The sequence below is a fragment of the Hemiscyllium ocellatum genome, chromosome 48, assembly GCF_020745735.1.
Source record: "Hemiscyllium ocellatum isolate sHemOce1 chromosome 48, sHemOce1.pat.X.cur, whole genome shotgun sequence".
Lineage (NCBI taxonomy): Eukaryota > Metazoa > Chordata > Chondrichthyes > Orectolobiformes > Hemiscylliidae > Hemiscyllium > Hemiscyllium ocellatum.
Window position 1 is genome coordinate 21,542,882 of NC_083448.1, and position 26,145 is coordinate 21,569,026.

General features: G+C 43.7%; 1 protein-coding gene and 1 long non-coding RNA gene across 4 annotated transcripts in view; one reads left to right on the plus strand and one right to left on the minus strand.

Annotated features, from left to right (window-relative positions):
- The window catches only part of dbnlb (drebrin-like b), a 48,246-nt gene extending 43,503 nt beyond the window's left edge, over window positions 1-4,743 (minus strand). Inside the window, exon 1 of one of the 2 annotated variants that reach the window (XM_060856402.1) lies at window positions 4,632-4,743. In XM_060856402.1, the coding sequence (XP_060712385.1) occupies window positions 4,632-4,714 (83 nt within the window). In that variant the 5' untranslated portion in view covers window positions 4,715-4,743. The remainder of the gene's footprint in view (window positions 1-4,631) is intronic. The other variant, XM_060856401.1, reaches the window with a different exon arrangement.
- Window positions 4,744-5,335: 592 nt separating this feature from the next.
- Window positions 5,336-25,256, plus strand: LOC132837032 (uncharacterized). 2 transcript variants are annotated; one of them, XR_009647426.1, is made up of 4 exons: window positions 5,336-5,542; window positions 7,369-7,482; window positions 21,554-21,791; window positions 25,207-25,256. It is a non-coding gene; the product is annotated as an uncharacterized LOC132837032 (long non-coding RNA). The 2 variants fall into 2 exon arrangements; XR_009647425.1 differs by lacking the exon at window positions 25,207-25,256 and adding an exon at window positions 22,343-22,396.
- The last annotated feature ends 889 nt before the right edge of the window (window positions 25,257-26,145 follow it).

The window sequence follows — 26,145 nt, forward strand, 5'->3', positions numbered from 1 at the left end:
AGAGGAACTAGTTTAACTAACCAGTGTTTTCAATCAACTTGAAAACATCACTGAACCATTTCATTAGAAAAACAGAGAGATCTTGCTGAACACAAATAGGCTGCTGAGTTCCTAAACTCCACCTGTGGCCAGCATTCAAGATTTGTGACAAAAGTAAGTTGAGATTTTCATAGGGTACAAATTGCTTGAGAATCTGGATTGTGAAGTCACTTATTGTGCTATTAGTGTGGAGTATTACAAACAGGAGTGTACAAGACTTCATGACAGGACTATCAAAGTTGAGCAGAAGGGCTTGAGGAACTGCAAGGTTTGTCCTCGTGTATATTTTAATTGTCTAACGCAAGTGGCATTGCTATATAATACATAATGAAAACTAGAGGATGTAAAGGCCATCAAAAAAGCAGTCTCTCTTTCAAGGTTGATGGCCACATGTGTTAGTCACAAAAAACCTGGGCTCAGGTCATGTGCCCAACGACAAGAGCTTGATTATATCAGAAGAAATTGAGGACTGCAGATTCTCGAGATCAGAGTTGAAATGTGTAGTGCTGGAAAAGCACAACTGGTCATGCAGCATCGCTTTTCCAGCACCAGATTTTTCGACACTTGATTATCTCAATAAATTACCAGAAAAGAGCAGTGACTGGCAACTGTAAAACTGAGAATATTTTGTAGCTCCAGCTGTGTCAAATTCAACTGGCAAGCGTTTCCGCATTTCAACATTTGCACAAAGATGTTGCCAGGGGGCAAACTGTGAATTGAGGTTAACCATCAAATGAGCACTTCAGTTTTATTCAACTTTGATGGGTCCATATCAGTCCTTTTGATTTACTGAGATTTGTTTAGCACGACAAAATAGTTTCACACTGCATGTCAATTGCATGTTTACAAGTTTTATTTTACATCATAAATGCACAAAGCAATAGATGAATTTGTGAAACTGTGAATTTTAAATACTGGACAAAAGCCTTAGATTTTATTGTTTTGAAAAGGCCGAGGAGTGGCCAGATTAAGACTGTGAAAGGTAGGTAATATTTTGACGAAATAGATACAGAACAATTGTTTCCTCTTGTGGGGAAGAGCATAAACAGAGGCCTTCAATATAAAATGGTCAGCTTCGGGAGCATGCAGAATTCATTCTCACAGGGACCAGTTGAGATGAATAATATAAATTACTCCAGGGGAACTTGGAAACATTTATGATGGAGAAAGGAATTGAAGAATTGACCTTTTCAGTTGAACCACGTCAAGTGACAGGAGTTGCGGGTGGACGAGAATCACCATTGTCCATCTGTTGGCATTTAACGAACCACAACAGGCCCATGCAGTCAGATTTGCTATAACAAGTGTTTCTTCAATACGAATCCGCTATAAACACAATTGAAGAATTTAGAACCATCCTTTGTAGAATGTGAACTTTCCTGATCTATATTGGCTATAATGCAGTTCCAGTACTGTCGGCTTAAATGGCGCTGCTATTGTGTGATTTTTTTTAAATGCAGGATCACACAGGAATGGAACTATCATGTTAAATCAGAACATACTGTCTCGCAAAATGCTTATCAGCAAATAAAAAGCTGAATATCTAACAAATTGTGAGTGCACAAAGAACAAGTTCCTTTTTAGCTCAGAGAGAGGTGAGCTGAGAAGGTTTGGAGATGTTGCAGCCTCTTCTGATACAACGCGACAGTTCCATTCCCTTGCAATGCCGAATTTTAAGAAAATTGTGTCATCGCAACTCCATTTAAGTCAATGGGACCAGAATCATGTTTTTGTCACTACCGGTCAGGAAAGTTTATGTTCTACAAATAATAGTATAAATTCTTCAATCGCCAATTTGTGTCAAAGAAACACACGTTCTGGCAGAACCAACTGTACTGAGAAAAGCCAAACCAAGGTCACAGATGAAGTTTGCTCACAACTGCATTTTGTATTTTGTCAGTTACACTAAAATCCAATTGGCAACATGAACAAATCATTAAAGCATGCAAATTTCATTCTCATTTGGAGGTGGCTGGTGTTGTGTAATTACTATTCTAGTTCCTGATTTCCTGTTCTTCCTGTTTATTGAACAGCACAAGTTCTTCTTTCACACAGCTTTTGCCAAAGTTCAAACAATGCGTCAACAACCACATCTTTTAGCTCTCTTTACTCCGAGAAAAGCAGACTTTATCTCTTCAATCTCTTCTTATAAACGAGAGGTCTCATGCGCGGAACTATTTTTTTAAAAACACCTTCTACTCTGTCTTCCATGTCCTTAAACTCATCTTTAAATGCACCATACAGAACGAGATACAACACCACAAGCGGAGGCCAAACCAATGACTTAAAATCAACGAGGTAAAAACAATGACTGCAGATGCTGGAAATCAGATTCTGGATTAGTGGTGCTGGAAGAGCACAGCAGTTCAGGCAGCATCCAAAGTGCAGCGAAATGAAGGGCTCTTGCCCGAAACGTTGATTTCGCTCTACTTTGGATGCTGCTTGAACTGCTGTGCTCTTCCAGCACCACTAATCCAGAAACCAATGATTTAGCCAAGTTCAAAACAACATACTTGCTGTTGTACTCTACATTCTATGAATACAGCCTCAGATACTGACTGCTTTGTAATTTATTTCTCAAACTATTCTGTCATTTTAAATGATTTATGCACATATCCATCCAGGTCCCTGTCTCCTTGCATCCCTTTTCAAGATTTTTTGGGTTTTTTTGTGGTATCTCCATATAAGCTCCTACTAAAGTTGACACATCTGTCCATTTACTTTCATCAACCACCTATCAGCAATTCTTCTGTCATTTTGAAATTCTGCACCATCCTCCTTGGTTAATCATGTTTCAGAGTTTAATGCCTGTCCCAATCTTTGAAATGATACCCTGCACATGAAGGCCTACATGTTTAACATGTCTCAGGGAAGGTCCCAATACACATCCGTGACACTATGATTAAATGGTGGAATAGACTCGATGGGTTGAATGGCCTTACTTCCACTCCTATGTCTTATATTTTATGACACACCTTTCTCAAACCCAAAACACATGCATTAACCAATCCCCTTGACTTCAAACAGCCAATTATGTATTCATGTCCTGGCATAGCTCTTTACACTATCTTCCTACATCTCAGTTAAGAGAGAAAAGAATCCTGTATGCCCTCCTAAATGCCTTAACTGTCCTGCCATTTTCAGGTGTCTGCAGACATTCATGTTCAAGATGTTCATTTCTTTTTCAAGACGAAGTCATATCCCTTTCAAGATGGCAACAGAGTAACATGCAACGGGGTTCCTGCTTGGTGACTGGCTGCAGGAGCAGAAACAGACTGTAAGGCAGTGACAGCAAGCAGCAAGGCATTCAAAGGAGGGAGTGGGAGCAGGAACAGACTAAGTAGGCACTTATGGACTGTGGTGTTGAACTGTTAACCGTGTTTCTTTGCTTTTCTACATTTTAACAAGGATAGTAATGTTTAACTTTTTAAAAGTTCATTTTCTTTACTTTTCTGCTTTGTACCAAGATTCTGTACTTTGATACCGTTATACTGAAGACAGCACCTTAAGTGGAGACGTATAAACTTTTCATAATCTCATGTGAACACGTGACAATAAACCCAATTTAATTCAAATAATTCTGGTCCATCCCCCAATTTTATTTGCCTTGTCCAAATACAATATCTCACTTATCTATTAACATTTATTGTTCCACGCACAAATTAATGTACCAATATCTTGCTATTTGCAGCTTTCTCTGCACCAACTACATGGCCAATTTAAGTTATCAGCTGCAAAGCTGAACTCAATTTAAAAACAGCAATGTGAACATCAAAATATACTTCCTGGTTCTTGTTCTAAACTCACATCCAATAGAATTTATTCATGGATCCCATTGCCAGTTACATTTAAGACCAACATGCAGGAAATGCAGAGGAGAGTTGGCTTAAAATTATTCTGGGGATAAAGAGTTTGAGGTGAACTAAGAACATTGTAGATGTTGGGGCTGTAATTGAGAGACAATCAGAAGGCAATATGACAGATATTCAAATCATGAATGGCCTGGATAAAACAAAAAAATCTGCACTAATAACTGAATCAAAGATAGACAAGTACAAGGCTGGACGAACACAACAAGCCAGACAACATCATGAGATGAGGCAGTCAAAAGTTCGGGTGAGACCCTTCACAGGTTCATACTTAAAACATCGACTTTTTCACCACCTGGTGTTGCCTGGCACCACTAACGGAAGTATCAAGCTCCAGAGAACACGGATTTAAACTCATGGACAAAAGAAACAATCCAGACAGGAGCAGAATTTCTTCTCATGTTGTGTGCGGTGGAGGCAAGTTCACCAGACATGGAAATTTTTAAAAAATTGACTATTACATAGTCACAGGGAGAAGGCGTGGCAACAACACATGGTTGAAGTCTGAATGATAGAGAAGCCACAGGCACGATGGACCGAATGGGCTCCGGTGGTGAACGCCTCCCTTTAACTAAAGACTACACCAGGCAATCCCACCCTGATCCGTCCTTGTGCAAAATACAGTCAAAGGAGCCCTTTCCTGCTCTCTCTGTCGCCCAGCTCAATACACAAGATCAATCTGGGCAGTGCTGAATTTTATTTACCCCCGACCCAACAACCTACCAGTCAGTACTGGTCTTATCATTGACCACATCCTGGTAGGCAGCCTGCAGAGCGGGCCCATTCCGACTCAGGTTCAGCGCCATCTTTCCCAGCCAGCAACCACGCAGGCGCACAACCAACACGCCCTTCGTGCCGGGCACCGGTGCGCATGTGTCACATACCTCTTCCTCCTCCCGTCGGCAGGGGCCCGTTCGCGCATGCGCCCCGCTCAGGCTCCACCTTCCCTCAAGTTTTCCCACCGTCCGACCTCACGCGCAGCAAAAACCCACCCAGTCAGACTGAGAGGGGCCGGCGTTTGACTGGGGTGTCCAAAGTTTAAAAATTAAATCACACAACACCAGGTTATAGTCCACCAGGTTTATCTGAAAGGACTAGCTTTCGCAGTGCCGTTTCTTCGTCAGGTAATTGTTTCGTTTCGAGATTATGCGGGAAACGTCGAACTCCCCCCGCTCCGAGCTTGCTGCCTGAGCAGCTGCGCCTTCCCAGCGCCACACTCTTCGACCCGCCTCCTCCTCAGCCAATGGGAGAGCAGGTCCTGCCAGCAAAACGTTGGGGTCTGCGGGCCTCGACGGTTTGATTGATGGCTTATTTCCTCCAATGGGGTGGAGAGGTGGTGGTCGCGCCTCGCGCTTGCGCGGGTGTGTCCTGGTTTCCCGGTGGTCCGTGCGGCGCTCGCGGCTGGGAGCGGGCTGGCCGTTGTCTGTTCGAGAGGCGACGGTTTGGACTCCATCAGCGCCGTTATCTTCATCCCCGTAGATAGCAGGACAGCTCCGACCTGGAGTCATCCTCTGGGTCTTCTCAACTTTTGAGTGAATGCCTTAAAGCGCTGATAGAGGTTTCATTCCTGCGGGCCGCTGAACTTTACCCCGCGTTTGGCCCCGGGGGGGAGCCCAGAAAACTTTTGTAAATAGGTTCGTTATTTGAATAAGGGCCAGTATTCAGTTCAAAAGAAAACCAGTTTTGTAAAATAAAGCGTCCAACGTTGGTTTTAAGTCAGAACAAAAAAAAGGAAAGTGGTGTGAGGGAAAGGTCGTCAGCAGCATAAAAACAGATGGGAAGAGCTTTGGCCAATACTTGGAAAAATATAAGGGACTAAAAGCCAATGTTGGTCCTCCAGGACTGGTGGAGGTTCACAATACACAGTTTGTGGCTAACTGCATGAAACCTCCCATGTTTCCTTTGGCTTTGGACAAGGACTAGTGAAGTTGGAAGCTATTATCAGCTATTGGAAGTTATTATCAGTTGTCTGAAATGATGTGTTGATACTAAATATTTTTCCATAATAATAATAGTAAATGGTACAATCAAGCAGAGTTATTGGTACTTCATGAATGGGAAATGGTGTGTAATTCTGTTTTAAACAGAGATGGTCATAGTGGACTGAGGGAAATTGGTAGCGGTGATGTCTTTAAATGTCCAAATGTAATTTTATAAAGAGCCAAATGAAAGACCACGTGGGGTGAACTTTATGTATCAGTATGGCTAAATGTTTGGTTAGCTCACAGGAAGCAGTGAGTAAGAATAAGAGTCTTTTTGAGCTGGTAAGCAAAGGTGTGTGAACTATTTGTAGCGCATATTCGTAATGTGGTTGATTAGACTGAACATATGGGAGCAAAGTTTGCTGATGACATCCAAGGTGTAGGAACGTAAAGTTGCCAAGATGAGAGAGAGTGTTTGCTAAGGCTTAAAGCCGGGTGAAATGAATGTGCGCCATCTGCCCCCTTGCCCGCAATGTGTAAAGTTTTAAACTTTATCACTTTGGCCAAAGAATAGAAGAGCCATATGCTATTTAACAGAAGATAGTTCAGAACTTGATGGCGCAGAGTAATCAGTGTGACCTGGTACACTACTTATAATTTAAGTATGCAAGTACAGTGAGTGATTAGGAAGCAAGAGGGAATATTGTCTGTTGCAATGGGAATGTGATATCCAAGTCCAAGTTTTACTGTAGCTCCACAGCCTTGGAGGACTCTGTACAGCTCTAGTTTCCTTTGAAAACAGGTAATGATTTCGTTAGCCACGGTTCAGGATAAGTTAACTTCTCTCACTCCCAGAATGAAGGCTTATGAGGAAAGGCTGAAAAAGTTGATCCTGTAAACACACAACTATTGAAGAACGAGAGGTCACTTTGTTAAGATCAGATCCTGAGGAAACTTGATATGGTGGATAATGTCAGGGTGTTTCCTTTTGTGGGAAAGACTAAAACTAGGGGTCAATAAGACTAAAGAATAAGAGGTCCCTGTGTTTAAATAGAAAGGTGAAGTGGATTTTTCTCTCCCAGAAAGCAGTAAACACTGGGTCATTAAGTATATTGGCAATGCCAAGTTAGATTGCTTTTTGATAGAGTTCTCGTGTGTAGACAGGAAAGTGGAGTTGAGATCAGCCATGATCTTAGAGGGTCCCCTTGGCTACCACCTGTTCTTCAGTCCTTTGTCCCTGTGTTGATTGCGATTAAATCTGGATACTAAGAGGACAGGCTGACCATTCTGAGATCTCTGAAGGTCTGCCTTTATTCTTGTCCTTCCATCCTCCTTTTCCAGTAAGTCTCACTGGATGACATAGACTGCATCCTCAGGTTGTAGAGGAGGTTTAACGCGACTGTTTTGAAATTTAACTAACCCTGATAGATGGGTCACTTGAAAATGTTTGTGTTCTGTACATTTGAGAATATTCTGAGGAATAGAATGTAATCCATATCGTTTATGTTTTCTTAAGCTTTTCTTTCATTCATTTGCAGGATGAGAGCATCACTAGCTCCGTAAGGATTTATCGCTTATCTGGAATTGTGCAGAGGGCAGTTAAGAATCAACCACATTCTTGTACGTGTGGAGTCACATGTAGGCCAGACTAGGTAAGGTTGACTGATTAATAAATGAGGTCTGCAGATGCTGGAGATCACAGCTGCAAATGTGTTGCTGGTCAAAGCACAGCAGGTTAGGCAGCATCTCAGGAATAGAGAATTCGACGTTTCGAGCATAAGCCCTTCATCAGGATTAATGCCCTGTAGGGAAGGAGACTATCAGATGGATGATTGCAACAATTGATAATGGTTTTGCAGGCATCACCAATGAGGAAATGGCTGAGACATTGAATAGATATTTTGTGTCAGTCTTCACAATGGTGGACATGAATGACATGCCAGTAGTTGACAAAGCGATGAAGGTAGGTGAGGATCTGGAAGCAATCATTCCCATGCAAGAGGTTGTGATTAGATTAGATTGCCTACAGTCCACACTGACCCTCCGAAGACTAACCCACCCAGACCCATTCCCCTCTGACTAATGCACCTAACACGATGGGCATTTAAGCATGGCCAGTTCAACTAACCTGTACATCTTTGGACTGCAGGAGAAAACCCACACAGACACGGGGAGAATGTGCAAACTCAACATAGACAGTTGCCCAAGGCTGGAATTAAACTCGACTCCCTGGCACTGAGGCAACAATGCTCACCACTGAGCCACCGTGCCACCCTGTGCATGTGTTGGGCATGCTAATGGAGCTAAAGGTGGACAAGTCTACTGGCCCTAATGGAATGCATCCCAGGGTGCTGAAAGAGATGGTGGGAGAAATAGCAAGTGCACCTGTGGTAATTTCTCAAAATTCACTGGACTCTGATGCAGTTCCAGCAGCTTGGAAAACAGTAGATGTGGGCGGCACAGTGGTTAGCACTGCTGCCTCACAGCGCCAGAGACTCGGGTTCAATTCCCGACTCAGGCGACTGACTGTGCAAACTCCGCACATTCTCCCCGTGTCTGCGTGGGTTTCCTCCGGGTGCTCTAGTTTCCTCCCACAGTCCAAAGATGTGCAGGTCAGGTGAATTGGCCATGCTAAATTGCCCATAGTGTTAGATAAGGGGTAAATGTAGGGGAATGGGTGGGTTGCGTTTCGGCGGGTCGGTGTGGACCTGTTGGGCCGAAGGGCCTGTTTCTACACTGTAAGTAATCTAATCTAGATGTGACGCCACTGTTAAAGGGAGGAAGATAAAAGATGGGAAATTATAGATCAGTTAACGTATAGTGGGGTGAATGTTTGTGTCTGTTATCACGGGAGAAATAGCAAGGCATCTCATGGGGTATTGTCCCATTGGGCAGACGCCACATGGGTTCATGTACCTGGTCTACACCACCTCTCTCCCTACCTCCTGTAAAAATGCCATCTCTTATTCCCAATTCCTCCGCCTCCACTGCATCTGTTCCCAGGATGAGCAATTCCACCTTTGAAAATCCCAGATGGCCTCCTTCAAAGATCACACTTTCCCTTCCCATATGGTCAACAAAGCCCTCCAGCTCATCTCCTCCACTTCCTGCAACTCTGCCTTCAAACCCCACCCATCCCAATGCAACAAAGACAGAAACCCCTGGTCCTCCTTTTTTCACCCCACCAACCTCCATATACACACCCTCATCCAATGCCACTTCCACCACCTTCAAATGGACCCCACCACCAGAGAGATGTTTCCCTTCCCACCCCTATCAGTATTCTGGAGAGACCATTCCCTCCACGACTCCCTCTTCCAATCCACTCAACACCCCACTCCCAGCACCATCCCCTGCCACCGCAAAACCTGAACCCACCTCTCCATCCAAGGCCCCCGAGGATCCTTCCACGTAGAGTCATGGAGATGTACAGCACGGAAATAGACCCTTCGGTCCAACTCGTCCATACCAACCAGATATCCCAACCTAAGCTAGTCCCACTTGTCAGCACCCGGCCCATATCCCTCCAAATTCTTCCTATTCATATACCCATCCAGATGCCTTTTCAATGTTGCAATTGTACTAGCTTCCACCACTTCCTCTGGCAGCTTAGTTCATACATCTTCCCCTCTCTGTGTGAAAAAGTCGCCCCTTAGGTCTCTCTTTATATTTTTCCCCTCTCACCCTAAACCTATGCCCTCTAGTGCTGGACTCTCCCCACCCCAGGGAAAAGACTGTCTATTTATCCTATCCATGCCCCTTATGATTTTATAAACCTCTATAAGGTCATCCCTCAGCCTCTGACGCTCCAGGAAGACGGCCATAACCCCTCGCTGTAGCTCATCCAACAGAAAGTTACCTGTACCTCCACCAGTGTCATCTCCTGTATCCGTTGCACCTGATGTGGTCTCCTGTACATCAGGAAGACAGGGTGCCAACTTGCGCCTCCTTCCAGAGAGCATCTCTGGGACCAACGCACCAACAGCCCTACTGGCCCATGGCTGAACACTTCAATTCCTCCTCCCACTCAGCAAAGGACATGCAGATTCTGGGCCGCCTCCAACCCCAAACCCTTATGACCCGACGCCTGGAGGAAGAAAGCCTCGTGTTCTGCCTTGGGACCCTGCAACCACATGGAATCAATGTGAATTTCACAGCTTCCTCACTTCCCCTCTCCCAACATTATGCCATCCCAAGCCTCCAACTGAAGATCTGGCTTTTAAGATTGCACTCTATTTTTCTTGCGGCCCAGCACAGAGCATCCAGAAACAGAGGTTATACGCTTTTGTGTTCCTCGGAGGAGTTGCACACATGGCTTAATACAAAGACCTTTCCATACATTTCTTAAAGCTGGATACAGACGATGATCGCACAGTACATCCAATCAATACACGATATTGCTTTATTTGACAGTTACTCAGTCCAATGGTACTCCCTGGGACCCAACTTTAATTTTTCAACACTCAGGCCATCCTTATCCCACTAACCGAACCATTGTACCTGCATCTGAAGGTCAGTTAGGATAGCTAGTAATGTATTATCTCGTCTCATTATTTCTGTGCTAATCTCTATTGAAGCAGACTGTGGTTAGTCAATTATGCAGGTATTATAGCAGAATTAGCAGTTAGTAACTTAAAAGTAATTGTATGCAGCTTTAACAGAATTGGCAGTTTGCAGCCGAGAAGCTACTTTAGTACTGCCTGAGTTATTAAGAGCATCTGTTAAGTGGTTGTTCCTGACAACAAATTGCCTCAGCCTGTATTCAGATTTTGGATCCTCAAACTCGGCACCGCCTTCTTGACTTGTCCGTCACCTTCCCCATGTCTCGGCTCAACCTTCCACTCCGATGTGTCACCTTCTCCCCCATCTTCATCTGCCTATCACATTCTCGGATACCTTTCCGCCCCAACTCCGTCTCCCCTCCCATTTATCTCTCAGTTCACTGATCGCAAGCCTCAACATAGAACACAGAACGATACAGCACAGAACACGGCACGGCACGGTGGCACAGTGGTTAGCACTGCTGCCTCACAGCACCAGGGATCTGGGTTCAATTCTTGCCTCAGGCGACTGACTGTGTGGAGTTTGCACGTTCTCCCCGTGTCTGCGTGGGTTTCCTCCGGGTGCTCCGGTTTCCTCCCACAGTCCAAAGATGTGCGGGTCAGGTGAATTGGCCATGCTAAATTGCCCGTAGTGTTAGGTAAGGGGTATATGTAGGGGTATGGGTGGGTTGTCGCTTCGGCGGGTCGGTGTGGACTTGTTGGGCCGAAGGGCCTGTTTCCACAGTGTAAGTAATCTAATCTAAACAGGCCCTTCGGTCCACAATGTTGTGCCGAACATTTGTCCTAGCTTAAGCACCTATCCAATTGCCGCTTAAAGGTCACCAATGATTCTGACTCTGCCACTCCCAAAGGCAGCGCATTCCATGTCCCCGCCACATTCTGCGTAAAGAACCAACCCCTGACTCCCCCCCCCCCCCCCCCCCCCATACCTTCCAACCTTCACCTTAAATTTATGTCCCCTTGTAACACTCTGTTGCACCTGGGGAAAAAGTCTCTGACTGTCTGCTCTATCTATTCCCCTGATCATCTTATAAGCCTTTATCAAGTCACCCCTCATCCTTTGCCGTTCCAATAAGAAAAGGCCTAGCACTCTCAACCTATCCTCGTATGACCTATTCTCCATTCCAGGCAACATCCTGGTAAATCTCCTCTGCACCCTCTCCAAAGTTTCCACATCTTTCCTAAAATGAGGCGACCAGAACTGCACACAGTACTCCAAATATGGCCTTGCCAAGGTCCTGTACAGCTGCAACGTCACCTCATGACCCTTTAATTCAATCCCTCTGCTAATGAACACTAATACACCATAGGCCTCCTTACAAGCTCTATCCACCTGAGTGGCAACTTTCAAAGAGCTGTGAACATAGACCCCAAGACCCCTCTGCTCCTCCACCTTACTAAGAACCCTACCGTGAACTCTGTATTTCGCATTCTTATTTGTCCTTCCAAAATGGACAACCTCACACTTGATAGGGTTGAACTCCATCTGCCGCTCCTCAGCCCAGCTCTGCATCATATCTGCCTCATGCCTGATGAAGGGCTTAGGCCCTGAAAAGGCAACTTTTCCTACTCCTCAGATGCTGCCTGACCTCCTGTGTTTTTCCAGCATCACATACAGCGTGGGTTGGTACCTGGGACTTCGATGTTGTGGCCATTTCAGAAACGTGGGTAGAACAGGGGCAGGAATGGCTGTTGCAGGTTCCAGGGTTTAAATGCTTTAGCAGGGTCAGAGATGGGAGTAAAAGAGGGGGTGGTGTGGCATTGCTTGTCAAGGATAGTATTACAGCGGTGGAAAGGACGATGGAGGAAGACTTGCCATGTGAGGTAGTTTGGGCTGAGCTTAGAAATAGGAAAGGTGAGGTCATCCTGTTAGGAGTTTTCTACAGGCCTCCTAATAGTTCGAGAGAAGTAGAGGAAAGTATTGCGAGGATGATTCAGGAAAAGAGTGAAAGTAGCAGGGTGGTTGTTATGGGGGACTTTAACTTCCCAGATATTGACTGGGAAAGCTATAGCTCGAGTTCGTTAGATGGGTCGGTGTTTGTCCAATGTGTGCAGGAGGGTTTCCTGACACAATGTGTGGACAGGCCAACAAGAGGTGAGGCTATACTGGATTTGGTTCTAGGTAATGAACCAGGCCAGGTGTTAGACTTGGACGTAGGTGAGCACTTCGGGGATAGTGACCACAACTTGGTGACTTTTACTTTAGTGATGGAGAGGGATAAGTGTGCACTGCAGGGCAAGAGTTATAGCTGGGGGCAGGGAAATTATGATGCGGTGAGGCATGACTTAGGATGCGTGGATTGGAAAAATAGGCTTCAAGGGAAGAACACAAATGATATGTGGGGATTGTTCAAGGAACAGCTATTGGGTGTCCTTGATAAGTATGTACCAGTCAGGCAGGGAGTAAAGGGTGTTGTGAGGGAGCCGTGGTTTAATAAGGAATTGGAATCCCTTGTGAAAGGGAAGAGGGCGGCCTATGTAAAGATGAGGCGTGAAGGTTCAGTTGGGGCGATTGAGAGTTATAAGGTAGCCAGGAAGGATCTAAAGAGCAAGCTAAGAGCAGCAAGAAGGGGACATGAAAAGTCCTTAGTTGGTAGGATTAGGGAAAACCCAAAGGCTTTCTATAGGTATGTCAGGAATAAAAGGATGACTAGGGTAGGTATCGGGCCAGTCAAGGATAGTAGTGGGAAGTTGTGCGTGGAGGCGGAGGAGATTGGAGAGACACTAAATCAATACTTTTCGTCAGTATTCACTCAGGAACAGTACACTATTGCTGATGTGAATATTGAATCACAAGTGATTAGAATGGATGGCCTTGAGGTATGTAGGGAAGAGGTCTGGGGAATACTGGAAAGGATGAAAATAGATAAGTCCCCTGGGCCTGATGGCATTTATCCTAGGATCCTCTGGGAAACTAGGGAGGAGATAGCAGAGCCATTGGCCTTGATTTTTATGTCGTCATTGTCAACGGGAATAGTGCCAGAAGACTGGAGGATAGCGAATGTGGTCCCCTTGTTCAAGAAGGGGAGTAGGGATAGCCCGAGTAACTATAGGCCAGTGAGTCTCACTTCTGTTGTGGGCAAAGTCTTAGAGAGAATTGCCAGGGATAGGATTTATGAACATCTGGATAGCAATAATGTGATCAAGGATAGTCAGCATGGTTTTGTGAAGGGCAGGTCGTGCCTCACAAACCTTATTGAATTCTTTGAGAAGGTGACTAAGGAGGTGGACGAGGGTAAAGCAGTAGATGTGGTGTATATGGATTTTAGCAAGGCATTCGATAAGGTACCCCATGGTAGGCTAATGCAAAAACTACGGAGGTATGGCATTGAGGGTGCATTAGAGGTTTGGATTAGGAATTGGTTGGCTGGAAGGAGACAGAGGGTAGTAGTTGATGGAATAGGTTCATCTTGGAGTGCAGTTACTAGCGGTGTTCCACAAGGGTCTGTTTTGGGACCATTGCTGTTTGTCATCTTTATAAATGATCTAGAGGAGAGGCTTGAAAGCTGGGTGAGCAAGTTTGCGGACGACACGAAAGTCGGTGGAGTTGTGGACAGCGAAGAAGGATGTGGCAGGTTACAGCGGGATATAGATAAGTTGCAGAGCTGGGCAGAAAGGTGGTAAATGGAGTTCAATGTAGCTAAGTGTGAAGTCATTCACTTTGGTAGGAGTAACAAGAAGATGGATTACTGGGCTAATGGTAGGCTACTTGGTAGTGTGGATGAGCAGAGGGTGTCCATGTACACAGATCTCTGAAAGTTGCCACCCAGGTAAATAGTGCTGTGAAGAAGGCATATGGTGTACTGGGCTTTATTGGTAGAGGAATTGAGTTCCAGAGTCCTGAGGTCATGTTGCAGTTGTATAAGACTCTGTTGTGGCCTCAGCTGGAGTATTGTGTGCAGTTTTGGTCGCCATACTATAGGAAGGACGTGGAGGCATAGGAACGAGTGCAGAGGAGGTTTACCAGGATGTTGCCTGGCATGGTAGGAAGATCGTATGAGGAAAGGCTGAGGCACTTGGGGCTGTTCTCATTGGAGAAAAGAAGGTTTAGGGGAGATTTGATAGAGGTGTACAAGATGATTAGGGGTTTAGATAGGGTAGACACTGAGAACCTTTTTCTGTTAATGGAGTCAGCTGTTACTAGGGGACACAGCTTTAAATTAAGGGGTGGTAGGTATAGGACAGATGTTAGGGGTAGATTCTTTACTCAGCGGGTTGTGAGTTCATGGAATGCCCTGCCAGTAGCAGTGGTGAACTCTCCCTCTTTATGGTCATTTAAGCGGGCATTGGATAAGCATATGGAGGTTATTGGGCTAGTGTAGGTTCGGTAGACTTTGGTCGGCGCAACATCGAGGGCCGAAGGGCCTGAACTGCACTGTATTTTTCTATGTTCTATGTTCTATGCTCTGTTCCTGAAGGACAGGTCATGTTTAGCTAATCTTTTGGAATTCTGTGAAGACATTACCAACGCAGTGGACAACAGGGACCCAGTGGATGGTGTATCTGAATTTCCAAAATGCATTTGACAAGGTGTTGAACAAAAGATTATTACATAAGATAAATATGCAAGGTATTACAGGCAATGTGTTCGCATGGATAGAGGGTTGGTTAACCAACAGGAAGCAAAGAGTGGGCATACATGAGTGATATTCTAGTTGGCAATCAGTGACTGGTGGTGTGCCTCAGGAGTCAGTGTTGGGACTGCAACTACCTCAGTTTGGATTTTGGGACCTCGTGTGGTGTGTCAAAGTTAGCAGATGTCTATAGATGAGTGATAGAGCCAAGTCTGCAGCAGATGATGAAACTTTGCAAAGGGATATGGATAGTTTAAGTCAGTGGGTAAGGGTCTGACATTTGGAATAAAATGTTAATAAATGTAAAGTCATCCATTTTGGTAGCAATAACTGGGGGAAAAAAAGCTATTACTTGAATACTAAGAAATTGCAGCACACTGCTGTGCAGAGGAACCTGCGCATGAATCAGTGTTCATCTGTAGGTACAAGTAATTAGGAATGCAAATGAAATTTTGTCCTTCATTGTTGAGTTTAAAACAGGGAGGTGATGTTGCAGTTGGATAGGATGCTGGTGAAGTCACGCCTGGAATATTGCACGCAGTTTTGGTCTCCTTATTTGAGAAAAGGTGTACTGGCGCTAGAAAGGATGCAGAGAAGGTTCACAGGGTTGATTCTGGCATTGAAGGGTTTGGCTTGTGAGGTGAGCCTCAGTAGACTGTGATTATATTAATTGGAATTTAGAAGAATGAAGGGGAGATCTTGTAGAAACATGTAAAATTATGAAGGAAATAGATAAGAGAAGTAGAGGATATTTTCACTGGTGGGTGAGACTAGTTCAAGATGGTGTCACCTCAGAATTAAAAGAAGCAGAATTTGGACTGAGTTGAGAAGGAACTTCTTCACCCAGCGGGTGTGTATCTATGGAATTCCCTGCCCAGGGAAGTCGTTACTGCTACTTCAGTGAATGTTTGTTTTTAAAACAAACATAGTTTTTTTTTAAACAATAAAAGAAAGAAAAGGTTATAGTTAGAGGATGGGTAAGTGGAGCTAAGGCCACGGAAAATAGCCATGATCTCATAGAGCCAGATGGCTTACTCCTGCTCCTGGTTCTTACGTTGCAATTACACTGTTAATCCCATACTGTTTAAAGTTAAATTCAAATTCCACCAATTGCCATGGCAGGATTTGAATCCAGCTTCCCGGAGCATTACCTGAGACTGAATAGTTCAGCGATAATACCACTAGGCCACTGTGTCCCTAAGAGGTATGTTGTTTCTCTCAATACTGTTGGTAGCTGGGAGGAGATTAGAATTTAGCACTTGTTACCTTTCCTGTTGGTAGGTATTGTCCATAACTCAGCAAGTGGTCAAGTGAGATTTGATATCTCCTATTGCATGTTTTTCCAACTATGAGCAGAGCAATCCTGGTCTGTTAACTTCAGTGGATGCTGACAGCTGAGGTAAAGTATTTAAGTGACAGGTATGATAAACAATACATCAGGTAGATCACCACTCACTGTTAGCTTGATTTAAACTGTAGAAAGATAAACCAAAGATGCAAGCATTTGTTTTTTCAGGCATGGATTTGGGGAAGGTGCAAGTGTAATCTTAGCCTTTATTTCAAAGAGAATATAGTATAAAAGTAAGAAGGTTTTGCTTAAATTGTACAAGACCCTTGTCAAATCCTGGTTGGAATACCATGAACAGTCTTGGGCCCATTGCCTAAGGAAGGGTACAGTAGCACTGGAAGCAGCTCAGAGAGAGTTCACCTAGCTGATACCAGGTGTGGAGTGGCTGTCTTTGCACGTGTATTCATTGCAATTTCGAAGAGTGACGAATGTGCTTGATATACAAGTTTCTTAGGGGTCTTGACTGAGTGCATTTGTAAAGTCAATTCCCCTTGTGGAGTCAAGAACCAGGCACCTCAATCTGAGAATAAGGGTTCGTAAGTGAGTTTCTTCTCTTGCAGCAGTGAACTTGTGGGATTCTGTACGAAAAAGGACTGTACAGACGGAGCCATGTAGTATATTCAAGGCTGAGCCAGACAGATTTTTAATCAGTTAGACAATTGCAGGTTATGAGGATAAGGAAATTTGGCATGTCCATACAGACTCTGAACAATGTTAATTCAAGCATCACAGAAAGCCTTCTGTCTGGATGCAGGATAGCTTGCTCTGGCAACTGCTCTGCCCAGGACCATATGAACCTCCAGAGAGTTGTGAACACAGCCCTGTTCATCTTGCAAGCCAAACTTCATCCATTGACTCCATCTATACCTCTCACTGCCTTGGGAAGACAGTCAACATTGTCAAAGACCCCTTCTGCCCTGGTTATAATCTCTGTTTTTTTCATTACAGATAAGGTACAAAAGCTGGAGCATGTGTACCTCAAGATTGAAGAACAGCTTCTTTCTTGATTTTATCAGACTTCTGAATGGACCTCTCAAACTTAAAATTTGAATATTGATATTGTTCTTTGAGCATCTTGCCTTCAATTGTAACCTTGTTTTTTTTGCACTATTCTTTTAAACTAATGCACTTTGCATGATATGATCTACCTGTACAGCCCACAAAACAAAACTTCGCTATATCTAGGTACATGTGACAATAAATCAATTAAGTTAAACTAAGGCAGAAAATGGATTTGTGGATGATCAGATCAGCCATTATCTCATCAAATGGTAGAGTAGATTTGATTGCAAAAGAGGAAATTTGGGAAGTCTTAGAGAATGTAAGATGCACCAATTGCTGGGACCTGGTCTAATGTATCCCAGAACATTGTGGAAACTATGGGAAGAAGTTGCGAGACCCTTTGCAGAAATATTTGCATCATCTTTATCTATGGCTGAGCTGCTGGAAGACAGGAGGCTTGTTAATGTTGCCTTTTTTTAAGAAAGGTGTAAGGAGAAGCAGGACAACCATAGACCTGTGATTAGGGTTTCAGTTGTGGGTAAATTGTTGATGATTATAAAAGATGGTCAGCATGGTTTTATGTGAAGAAAATTGTCTCTCAAACTTTATTGAGTTTTTTGATGAAATTACCTATAAGCTTGTTGAGGGCAGAGCAGTGGATGTTGTTTACATGGACTTCAATTCAGCATAGCAGACTAATTAATGAAGTTAGGTCCAATGAGATTCAGGGTGAGCTTGCCAATTGGATATGTCATTGGCTTAATGGCAGGAGACCGTGGTTGTGGAGGGTAACTTTGCAGACTGGAGGCCTGTCACCAGTGCTGGTCCACAGAGATTTGTTCTGAGTCCTTTTACAAGTTCGTAAACAATTTGGATGAGAAGATGGAAAGCATAGTTTGTAAGTTTGCAGAGTGCACCAAAGCTAGTGGTATAGTAAATGTTGAAGGTAGTTTTCTAACATTACAAAGGGATCTTGACCAAATGAGTCGATAGGCTTACTAATGACAGATGGAGTTCAATCAGGACAAGTACAAAGCACTGCATTTTGGGACGACAAACAAGGTAGTACTTATGCAATTAATGTTCAAGACCTGGATAGTGTTGGAGAACAGAGGGACCTCTGAGTTCAGGTGCGTATTAATTGAAGTTTGCATCACATACAGACAAGGTAGTTTAAAAAAGCTTTTGGTACGCTTGCCTTATTTGCTCAGTCCTTTGAATGTCAGAGTTGGGAAGTCATGTTGAGGTTTTACAACAATTCCCAGATTTTCCTTTGGATCCATATCAGCCTTTACTTTGGCCAACAAAATGGAAAACCAAGTTTACAGAAGTTCTGGTCCCACAGAAAATCCCGAGGAGCCCAAATGAAAATTTCTAATGAATTGCAGTGACTGTCAGCAATTCATTTCTCTCTTGGCATCATGCAATAATGACCTATGGTTATAAACTGAAGATGGAAACAATTAGGTATATACTTAACAAGGACTGGACTCGTTTCTGGTGTTAGGGATGATTAATATGTGAGGAAAAGCTGACAAACTGGACTGAGGTCCATTAAATGAAGGGAGATTGTATTGAAATGGAAATAATTCTGAGAGGACTTGATTGCGAGGGTGTTGCCTCTTGTGATACAGACTGGATTTGGGGAGCACCGTTCAAGAATAAGAAATGTAATGTTTAAAGTTGAGAGGAGAGACTTTATTTTCCCTCAGGGTTACACGAACTAGGAATTCTCTCTCTTAGAAAACAGTGGAGGTTGGGTCTTGGAATTTGTTCAAGGCTGAGTGAGATAGTTGATAAATGAAGTAGTTGAGTTATGGGCGAGCTGAGAGCACAACCAAATTGATTGTAATCTTATTGAATGGTGCAGCAAGCTTGCAAGATCGATGATCTGTTTGTGCTCCCAAGTTGCAGGTTCTAAAAAAACACCTTCCGAAACTGTGTAGGGTAGGTGGAAATGTGTGGTTAAGGGCCTGAATGACTTCTGCTGTCTAATTTACTGATTCACCAGCCATGTATTTTAATGATAAATTACTCCAAGCTACATGCAATTTCAGAAAATAGTAAGGACACCCGAACCATGAAACTGATGGCAACTCCAACAACAACTATTTTCACAGCAACTTCAACCTACTCCGGTTTAGCTCGTAACTTCAGAAGAGCCGAAAGACTGTTGTTCAAACACATGGCTGCAGTTACAATTTAAACAGTATCCAAACAGAGGGGAAATAACCAAGCAGTTGATGTAATGAATTTTGGAGCTTAGTATCTGGAGGCTGAAAGAATGGCCACCAATAGTGCAATGATTACCAACAGAATTAGAGGAAGGCAGGGCTAGATGAGGTTACAATTGGAGATTATTCAGACAGGAAAGGTGTTGGGCTTGGGGAAGTGACAGAAAGGGAGAGGGTTAGGGTGCAGAAGTGAGAGATAGGGCTGTAACCGTAACAGGAATTGTAAAGAAAGATGACAGTTTTGCACCAATCTGTGTTCATGGTAGTGGTCAGAGGGACTCGTTGTGAATGACAAGCTGTGAGACAATGCTCAATATTATTGACATGCCACCTCCTGGGCAGGAAGCATGAGATCATTGTCATTTGGACAAGATCAAATGGAAAGAAGAATGAGGACGTGAAATGTGATTGTGACTGATGAATAGTGAATGAAGGCAGTGCATAATTAACTGTTGGAAAGATTATGCCAAGTCAGAAATTTCTCGTACACTGATTGGGAATCTGATCAAATCTGCACTCAAGTCATCCAAGCAAGTCAGAACAGAACACTTCCAACTACAAAACTATTCTGAAATGAGCCCAATAAGAGAAGTTGACTCTTGAGAAAGAACGGTGTCACAAAAAGCTGGGACTCGGATATGGTTTGGATTCAAATTAGAATTGCTTTCTTCTCTATCTGATTGTGCTATGTGTGACCTGTGTGCTTGATACTCGGCAGAACAGCAGTGACCTCCAGAAGCATGGAGGGAGCAGTTTGGGATCTGCATTTCATTTTGCTCTTGCAGAGGATTCCTTGTTCTAGAATTTGGAGTCTGTCATCAATGCAGAATCTTTTCTTGTCCAAAAAGTATGAAGTTGACTCACTTTGAAGTATGCTATCATCTTGCAAGTGACCCACAGATGATTCTCACTGAGAGTATCTGTGTGATTCGCACATATTATGCTTTGCACACCTTATCTCAAGTTCTGTCTCATCTCTACAGTCTGAGGTGACATGTAACCATATAAACACAAGGAGAATGAAGTCCCTGATGTCAGTCGATCTTGAGATAGCCAGAATTTGCTTTACTGATTTACCTACAATCTCTGAAGAGGGATTCTTTTTCTTTCACCCCATTCTCCATTTCAGATGTCTGTAACTTCTAATCACCCATGCCCCCTCATCTTGCTGATTTTAACTGCCAAGCAAACATGCTCTCACCTCCAGATTCTGAGTTAGCTGATGACTCAGTAGTACTGGTCTCAATCTAATGTAATGGTCTCGAACTAGCAGCTAAATTAATTGTCCGGTACTTGAACAGTAACACTGCAGTTAGCCCACTGTGATAACAGACTTGCTGTCATGAGGTTTCTGTTTCATCTCACAATCAGCGTTTTATTGGCTGCTTGAGTTCTTCAGATGTGAAAAGCACGATATAATTTAGTTTTTTTATTTCCTCTTCAGTTAACTTGAATTGTGAAATGTTGCATACCGCATGAGCTTGCAAATTTGGCTTCAAGATGCTACCTTGTCTTGGGTTTATTCAGAAAGTAGGCAGTCTTTGTGTTGTTGTAGTTGACATGCTTGCTGTAAAGTATAAGCTAACTTGCATTTCTGTTGAATGTGATTGTCTGCAACCACCAAAGTACTTTGTGCCAGTGACATACATCTGATTTGTGTTCTCTGCGTCAGTACTGATAACCTGTTTTATATTGGGGTACCTACTCTATTCCTGTTCAAAGTAATGTTGCGGAACCATTGCTGTTCACTTGAGGGGGCAACTGTGGCCTTTGTCTTTCAGATGAGACCATAGATAGCATATCTGGTAGTCCTGCAATCTTTCAATTTTGACACTGACCATGTCTAACCTGGAGTGAAATAACCTTGTGTCTAGGCTGATGGTATGAACTATACAGCCAGGGCTAACATGCAAAAAATAAAATCCAGAACTGATTCAAGTGGAGTATCTGTGCTGTCTTTGTGGAGAACTGTGATGTTAGAATGTGAATGCTTCATTTTGCAGATTCTGCCCTGCCTCCTCAATGTCCGATCGACCTAGTCTCACTTTACGAGGTGGCTTGCCTCATGCAGCTCTTGACCCTAATCTCCCTGGACATTGCCAGGAGCCAGCACAGAAATTGGGAGTGGCCTTGCCAAGAGGGAGAACGATTCTAAGTGTGCGACCCCCGAAATCAGAGTCCTTGCGAGATTACCCACTGCAAGATGAGCAATTGGCAGCCAATCTCGGATTTACCCATGGAGTATGTATTGTATATTGTTTTTCCAAAACTTCCACGTATTTCATAGCGCATGTCCTGATTTTTATATTTCAGAAAACAAAGCAAGGTTCAGTTAAATTTTCTGTGGGATACGTTGATTGCTGTACAACCTTACAAGGATATGGTGTTCAATCCTATCAATCTGTTCACGTACTTGGCTTATTTAAAGCCACAAAGTCATATTAAACAGAGTCTTCCGAGGTGATGAATTTAAACCAGTGATTCCTGCGCAAGTCTTGAGAATATTGTCCTGGCTTAGTTGCACGAGGAAAGTACGTTTGAAATGTATATCTGTTTGACTTATTCCCTATCAGGCAATCTGAGTAACAATTAAGTTCAGCTGAGTGAAAATTTGGTCATAATTACCTATTATTTTACAGAATTAATTTATGGAATGGAGTAAATTTCTGAACTTGGTAATTTTTCAGAGTTCAAAGCCTATTCTGAACATGATTAAGATTTAGTCAGATGTTATTTCTATTTGTCTCTACTTTGGTGCTGCTAATTAGTTCACTATTTTGTTTGTTTTTCAGATTTCTGGCATCCATATTATTTTTGTTTTGATCGAACGTATTCAAATTGAGTGAGAATGTTATTAATTTTCTCATAAGTTTGAAAGTGTTAAAAGCTGCAGTGGATGCAGAGGCATTAGAGATGAGCTAAAGTGTGTACACAACTTCATCATAGAGATGTACACCATGGAAACAGACCCTTCGATCCAACCCGTCCATGCCGACCAGATATCCCAACCCAATCTAGTCGCACCTGCCAGCACCCGGCCCATATCCCTCCAAACCCCTCCTATTCATATACCCATCCAAATGCCTCTTAAATGTTGCAATTGTACCAACCTCCACCACATCCTCTGGCAGCTAATTCCATACATGTACCACCCTCTGCGTGATGAAAAAGTTGCCCTCTCAAACAGTGAAGCTTCAAGAAAGAGGAACATGCAAGATTGGAATTATTCATTTCATATCCACTGGATGTCCCAGTTGTAATGTGGGGAGTGTGATCAGTCGGAGTCCATGATGATGTGTTCTAAGTTGTGTAGAAGAAGCCATGACCTCAAAGCTAACATCCTAATCTTGATTTCTTCTTTTGATAGTATTAGGGAATATTTTGCAGTTCCTGCTCACCACAGCTCCCACCCCTCCCCACACACAGAGGGCAGTGTCTCTGCAAATCCAGTTAAAAATCTCACATCACCAGGTAATAGTTTATTTGGAAGCAGCAACTTTTGGACCGTTGCTCCTTGATCAAGTAGTAGCACTCTGAAAGCTCTTATTTCCAAATAAATCTGTTGAATGATCACCTGGTGTTGTGTGTTTTTTTTAAACTTTGTCCACCCCAGTGTATCACTGGCTTCCCCACATCATTTGTTCAGATCCTAACAAGAGCATTTTAGCTGTCAGAACCTACTTGAGAACAAATGAGGCATTGCTTCTAAAGGCCACTGGTAAGCCCTCTGGCAGTTGTACTTGGTTGTTGGACTGGCTGTCTGAAGCTGAGAAATTCGAGCTGCACTGTCAAGGCTTGTACCTAATTTCACTTAGAGTGCAGACAGTGTGGACTGGACCATTCGGCCCATTGAGTTTGTACCAGTCCTCTGGAGAGCACTCACCCCACCCTATTCTTGTTATCCATCTAACGTGCATATCCATGGACACTGGGAAATTTAGCATGACCAATCCACCTAACCTGCACATCTTTGGGTGAAAATTGGGGCAACTGGACGAAGCCCATGAAGGGAAAATGTGCAAACTCCACACAGATAGTCGCCTGATGGTGGAATTGAACCCAGTTCTCTGGTGCTGAGAGGCAACAGTGCTAACCACTGACCCACCATGCTGCCTGTGATGATCAGTTCGCTAGAACTATCGAAAAACTTGGTTCCCACAATACACTACTTGCACATTGTTATAAATATTTGACCATGATCACCATCAAAACTTTGCATTGATTTAAGAATGAAGAAGGTGTGTCACAAATTGAAGTTACGAAGCACAGAAGGAGGTAATTCATCCCATTGTATCTTGGGGCTCTTGGGGCTCTCCAATTAATCTCCCAGTGCCCTACCCTTTCCTTTAGCCCTGCAATGCCTTTGAATTTCCCATCTCACTTGCATCTGCCGGCCTTAGACAAACTGGGATTGAGCATTATCTGCCAATTCAGACAATGTTAATTACTTTGAGCAACAGGTTTGTTTTATTTCTTTGTTAAAGTTGGAAACTCTTCGGTTTTCCCAGTGTTGTTTCATTATCCTTCCCACGTTATATTTTCCTGGAAGAGGGCTTTCAGAGTTATTTCCATGAGTGTCTATTGCACTTTGGTTGGTGTTGAAGGAGCCACTAACCCCACAATGCAAGCATCTTTTCCACTGCAACGTTGAATAACCTACCCTATAATCAAGGCTAACATGCACATAGTAGCACCGAGCAATAACTATCCTGTCAGACTTGTAATTCAGAAGAGACAACAAACCGTGGCCCATGCCTATCTTTTTTTTGATGGCATTCTCCGTGACTGCGCTGGCTTCTCCCAGCACCACCAAGATGAAACCAATTCTCCAATCAATTCATACCTTTCATCAGTGCAATTCAGCTATGTGAAGGTCACCTGTAATGTTTCCCATATGATCTACACAGTGGGTGGCTCAGTGGTCAGCACTGCTGCCTCACAGCACCAGGGTCCCAGGTTCGATTCCAGTCTCAGGTGACTGTCTGTGAGGAGTTTGCACATTCTCCCCGTGTCTGCGTGAGTTTACTCCCACAGTCCAGAAATGTGCAGGTCAGGTGGATGAGCCAGAGAGAGAGCACCCTGCATAGTGAAGTTGGGGATGGTGGGGGTCTCTCTCAAGTTGCTGAGGAAAATGCAAAAGGGTAATTTTAGGGAAGGTATTTGAAAAAAGAGGGAGGTTGAAATGCTTTCCAAAGTTCCAATATTTATGGGCGGCACGGTGACACAGTGGTTAGCACTGCTGCCTCACAGCGCCTGTAGACCCGGGTTCAATTCCTGCCTCAGGCGACTGACTGTGTGGAGTTTGCACATTCTCCCCGTGTCTGCGTGGGTTTCCTCCGGGTGCTCCGGTTTCCTCCCACAGTCCAAAGATGTGCAGGTCAGGTGAATTGGACGTGCTAAATTGCCCATAGTGTTAGGTAAGGGGTAAATGTAGGGGAATGGATGGGTTGCGCTTCGGCGGGTCGGTGTGGACTTGTTGGGCCGAAGGACCTGTTTCCACACTAAGTAATCTAATTTAATAAGACTGATGGTATCTTAATGAGTCTCATGGTTGTGAAGTGTTTTGGGTGACACTGTTATGGTGAAGCATGCTGTAAGAATGAGAGTTTATACACATGCAAGTTCTTTCTTTCTAATTGTCTCGTTTTTTTTTTAGCCACTGGGCCGTTCAACTGGACGAGTTCGAGGCCTCACTTCATTGCTGCAGTTTGAAGGCAGTGGACGAGGAGATTACCTTGGCAAGTGGATTTGTCCTTCAGCTGAGCTAAGAATCAATCTCAGGTGTTTGATCCTGTGTGTTGACATGTTGCAGAAGTGTTGTTTGCTGCTTCCCAGCTCCTCTTAGTAGTTTACTTGGTTTTCCCCCATCATGGACTGGCTTCAGGAGATCTTCCTTGCAACGGTCTAGAAGACTCTATGGTTTCTGACTTGGCTGCAACAGCAGCACAGAGAGGTTCATCGAGGTGGCTCCTTCTCATGCTGTGCAATTAGGTTTAGTGGATACAGCTAAGCAAGTCCCTGTCCCATTTCTCTGCATGTTTATTTGCACTTAACGCAATGCTTGTGAGAGGTTTTCATGAGTGGATATTTCCAATAGGTCATGCCTTTTTTTTCTTCTTGAGAGGAGTCATGTCCACTTTAGAACTTTGACGCTTTCTGCTCAGTGTTTCCAGCACTTATTGCTTTTATTTAAAATTTCTAGAATCTGCATGATTTTGATTTTCTGTTGCTGTAAATTCTTCTCTTCTTGGAGACTGCTGCCTTAAATTCCCATTCATACTGGGAATGGAAAATATTTTGAGCAGTATATCAGGGTCACAGTGCAAAGTAGTTAGCAGTAATTCCAGTCAAGAATCTGACAGACTAAGAAGAATGTGGGGCACACAGCCACGGAGTGGTTTAGCTGTATTTGAAGGTAAACTAGATAAAGGTGAGGGCAGTTGGAGGAGAAGGACATGTGTGGATGATGTACAGTGTAAGGCTAAGCATAGACTAGTTTGACAGAATGGTCTCTCTGGCTTACAGCATTGTGGGGGGCAGTTCTGATTGTTGGTGTAAAAACCGCTGGGTGTGGAGAGTGCTAAATGATAGCTGG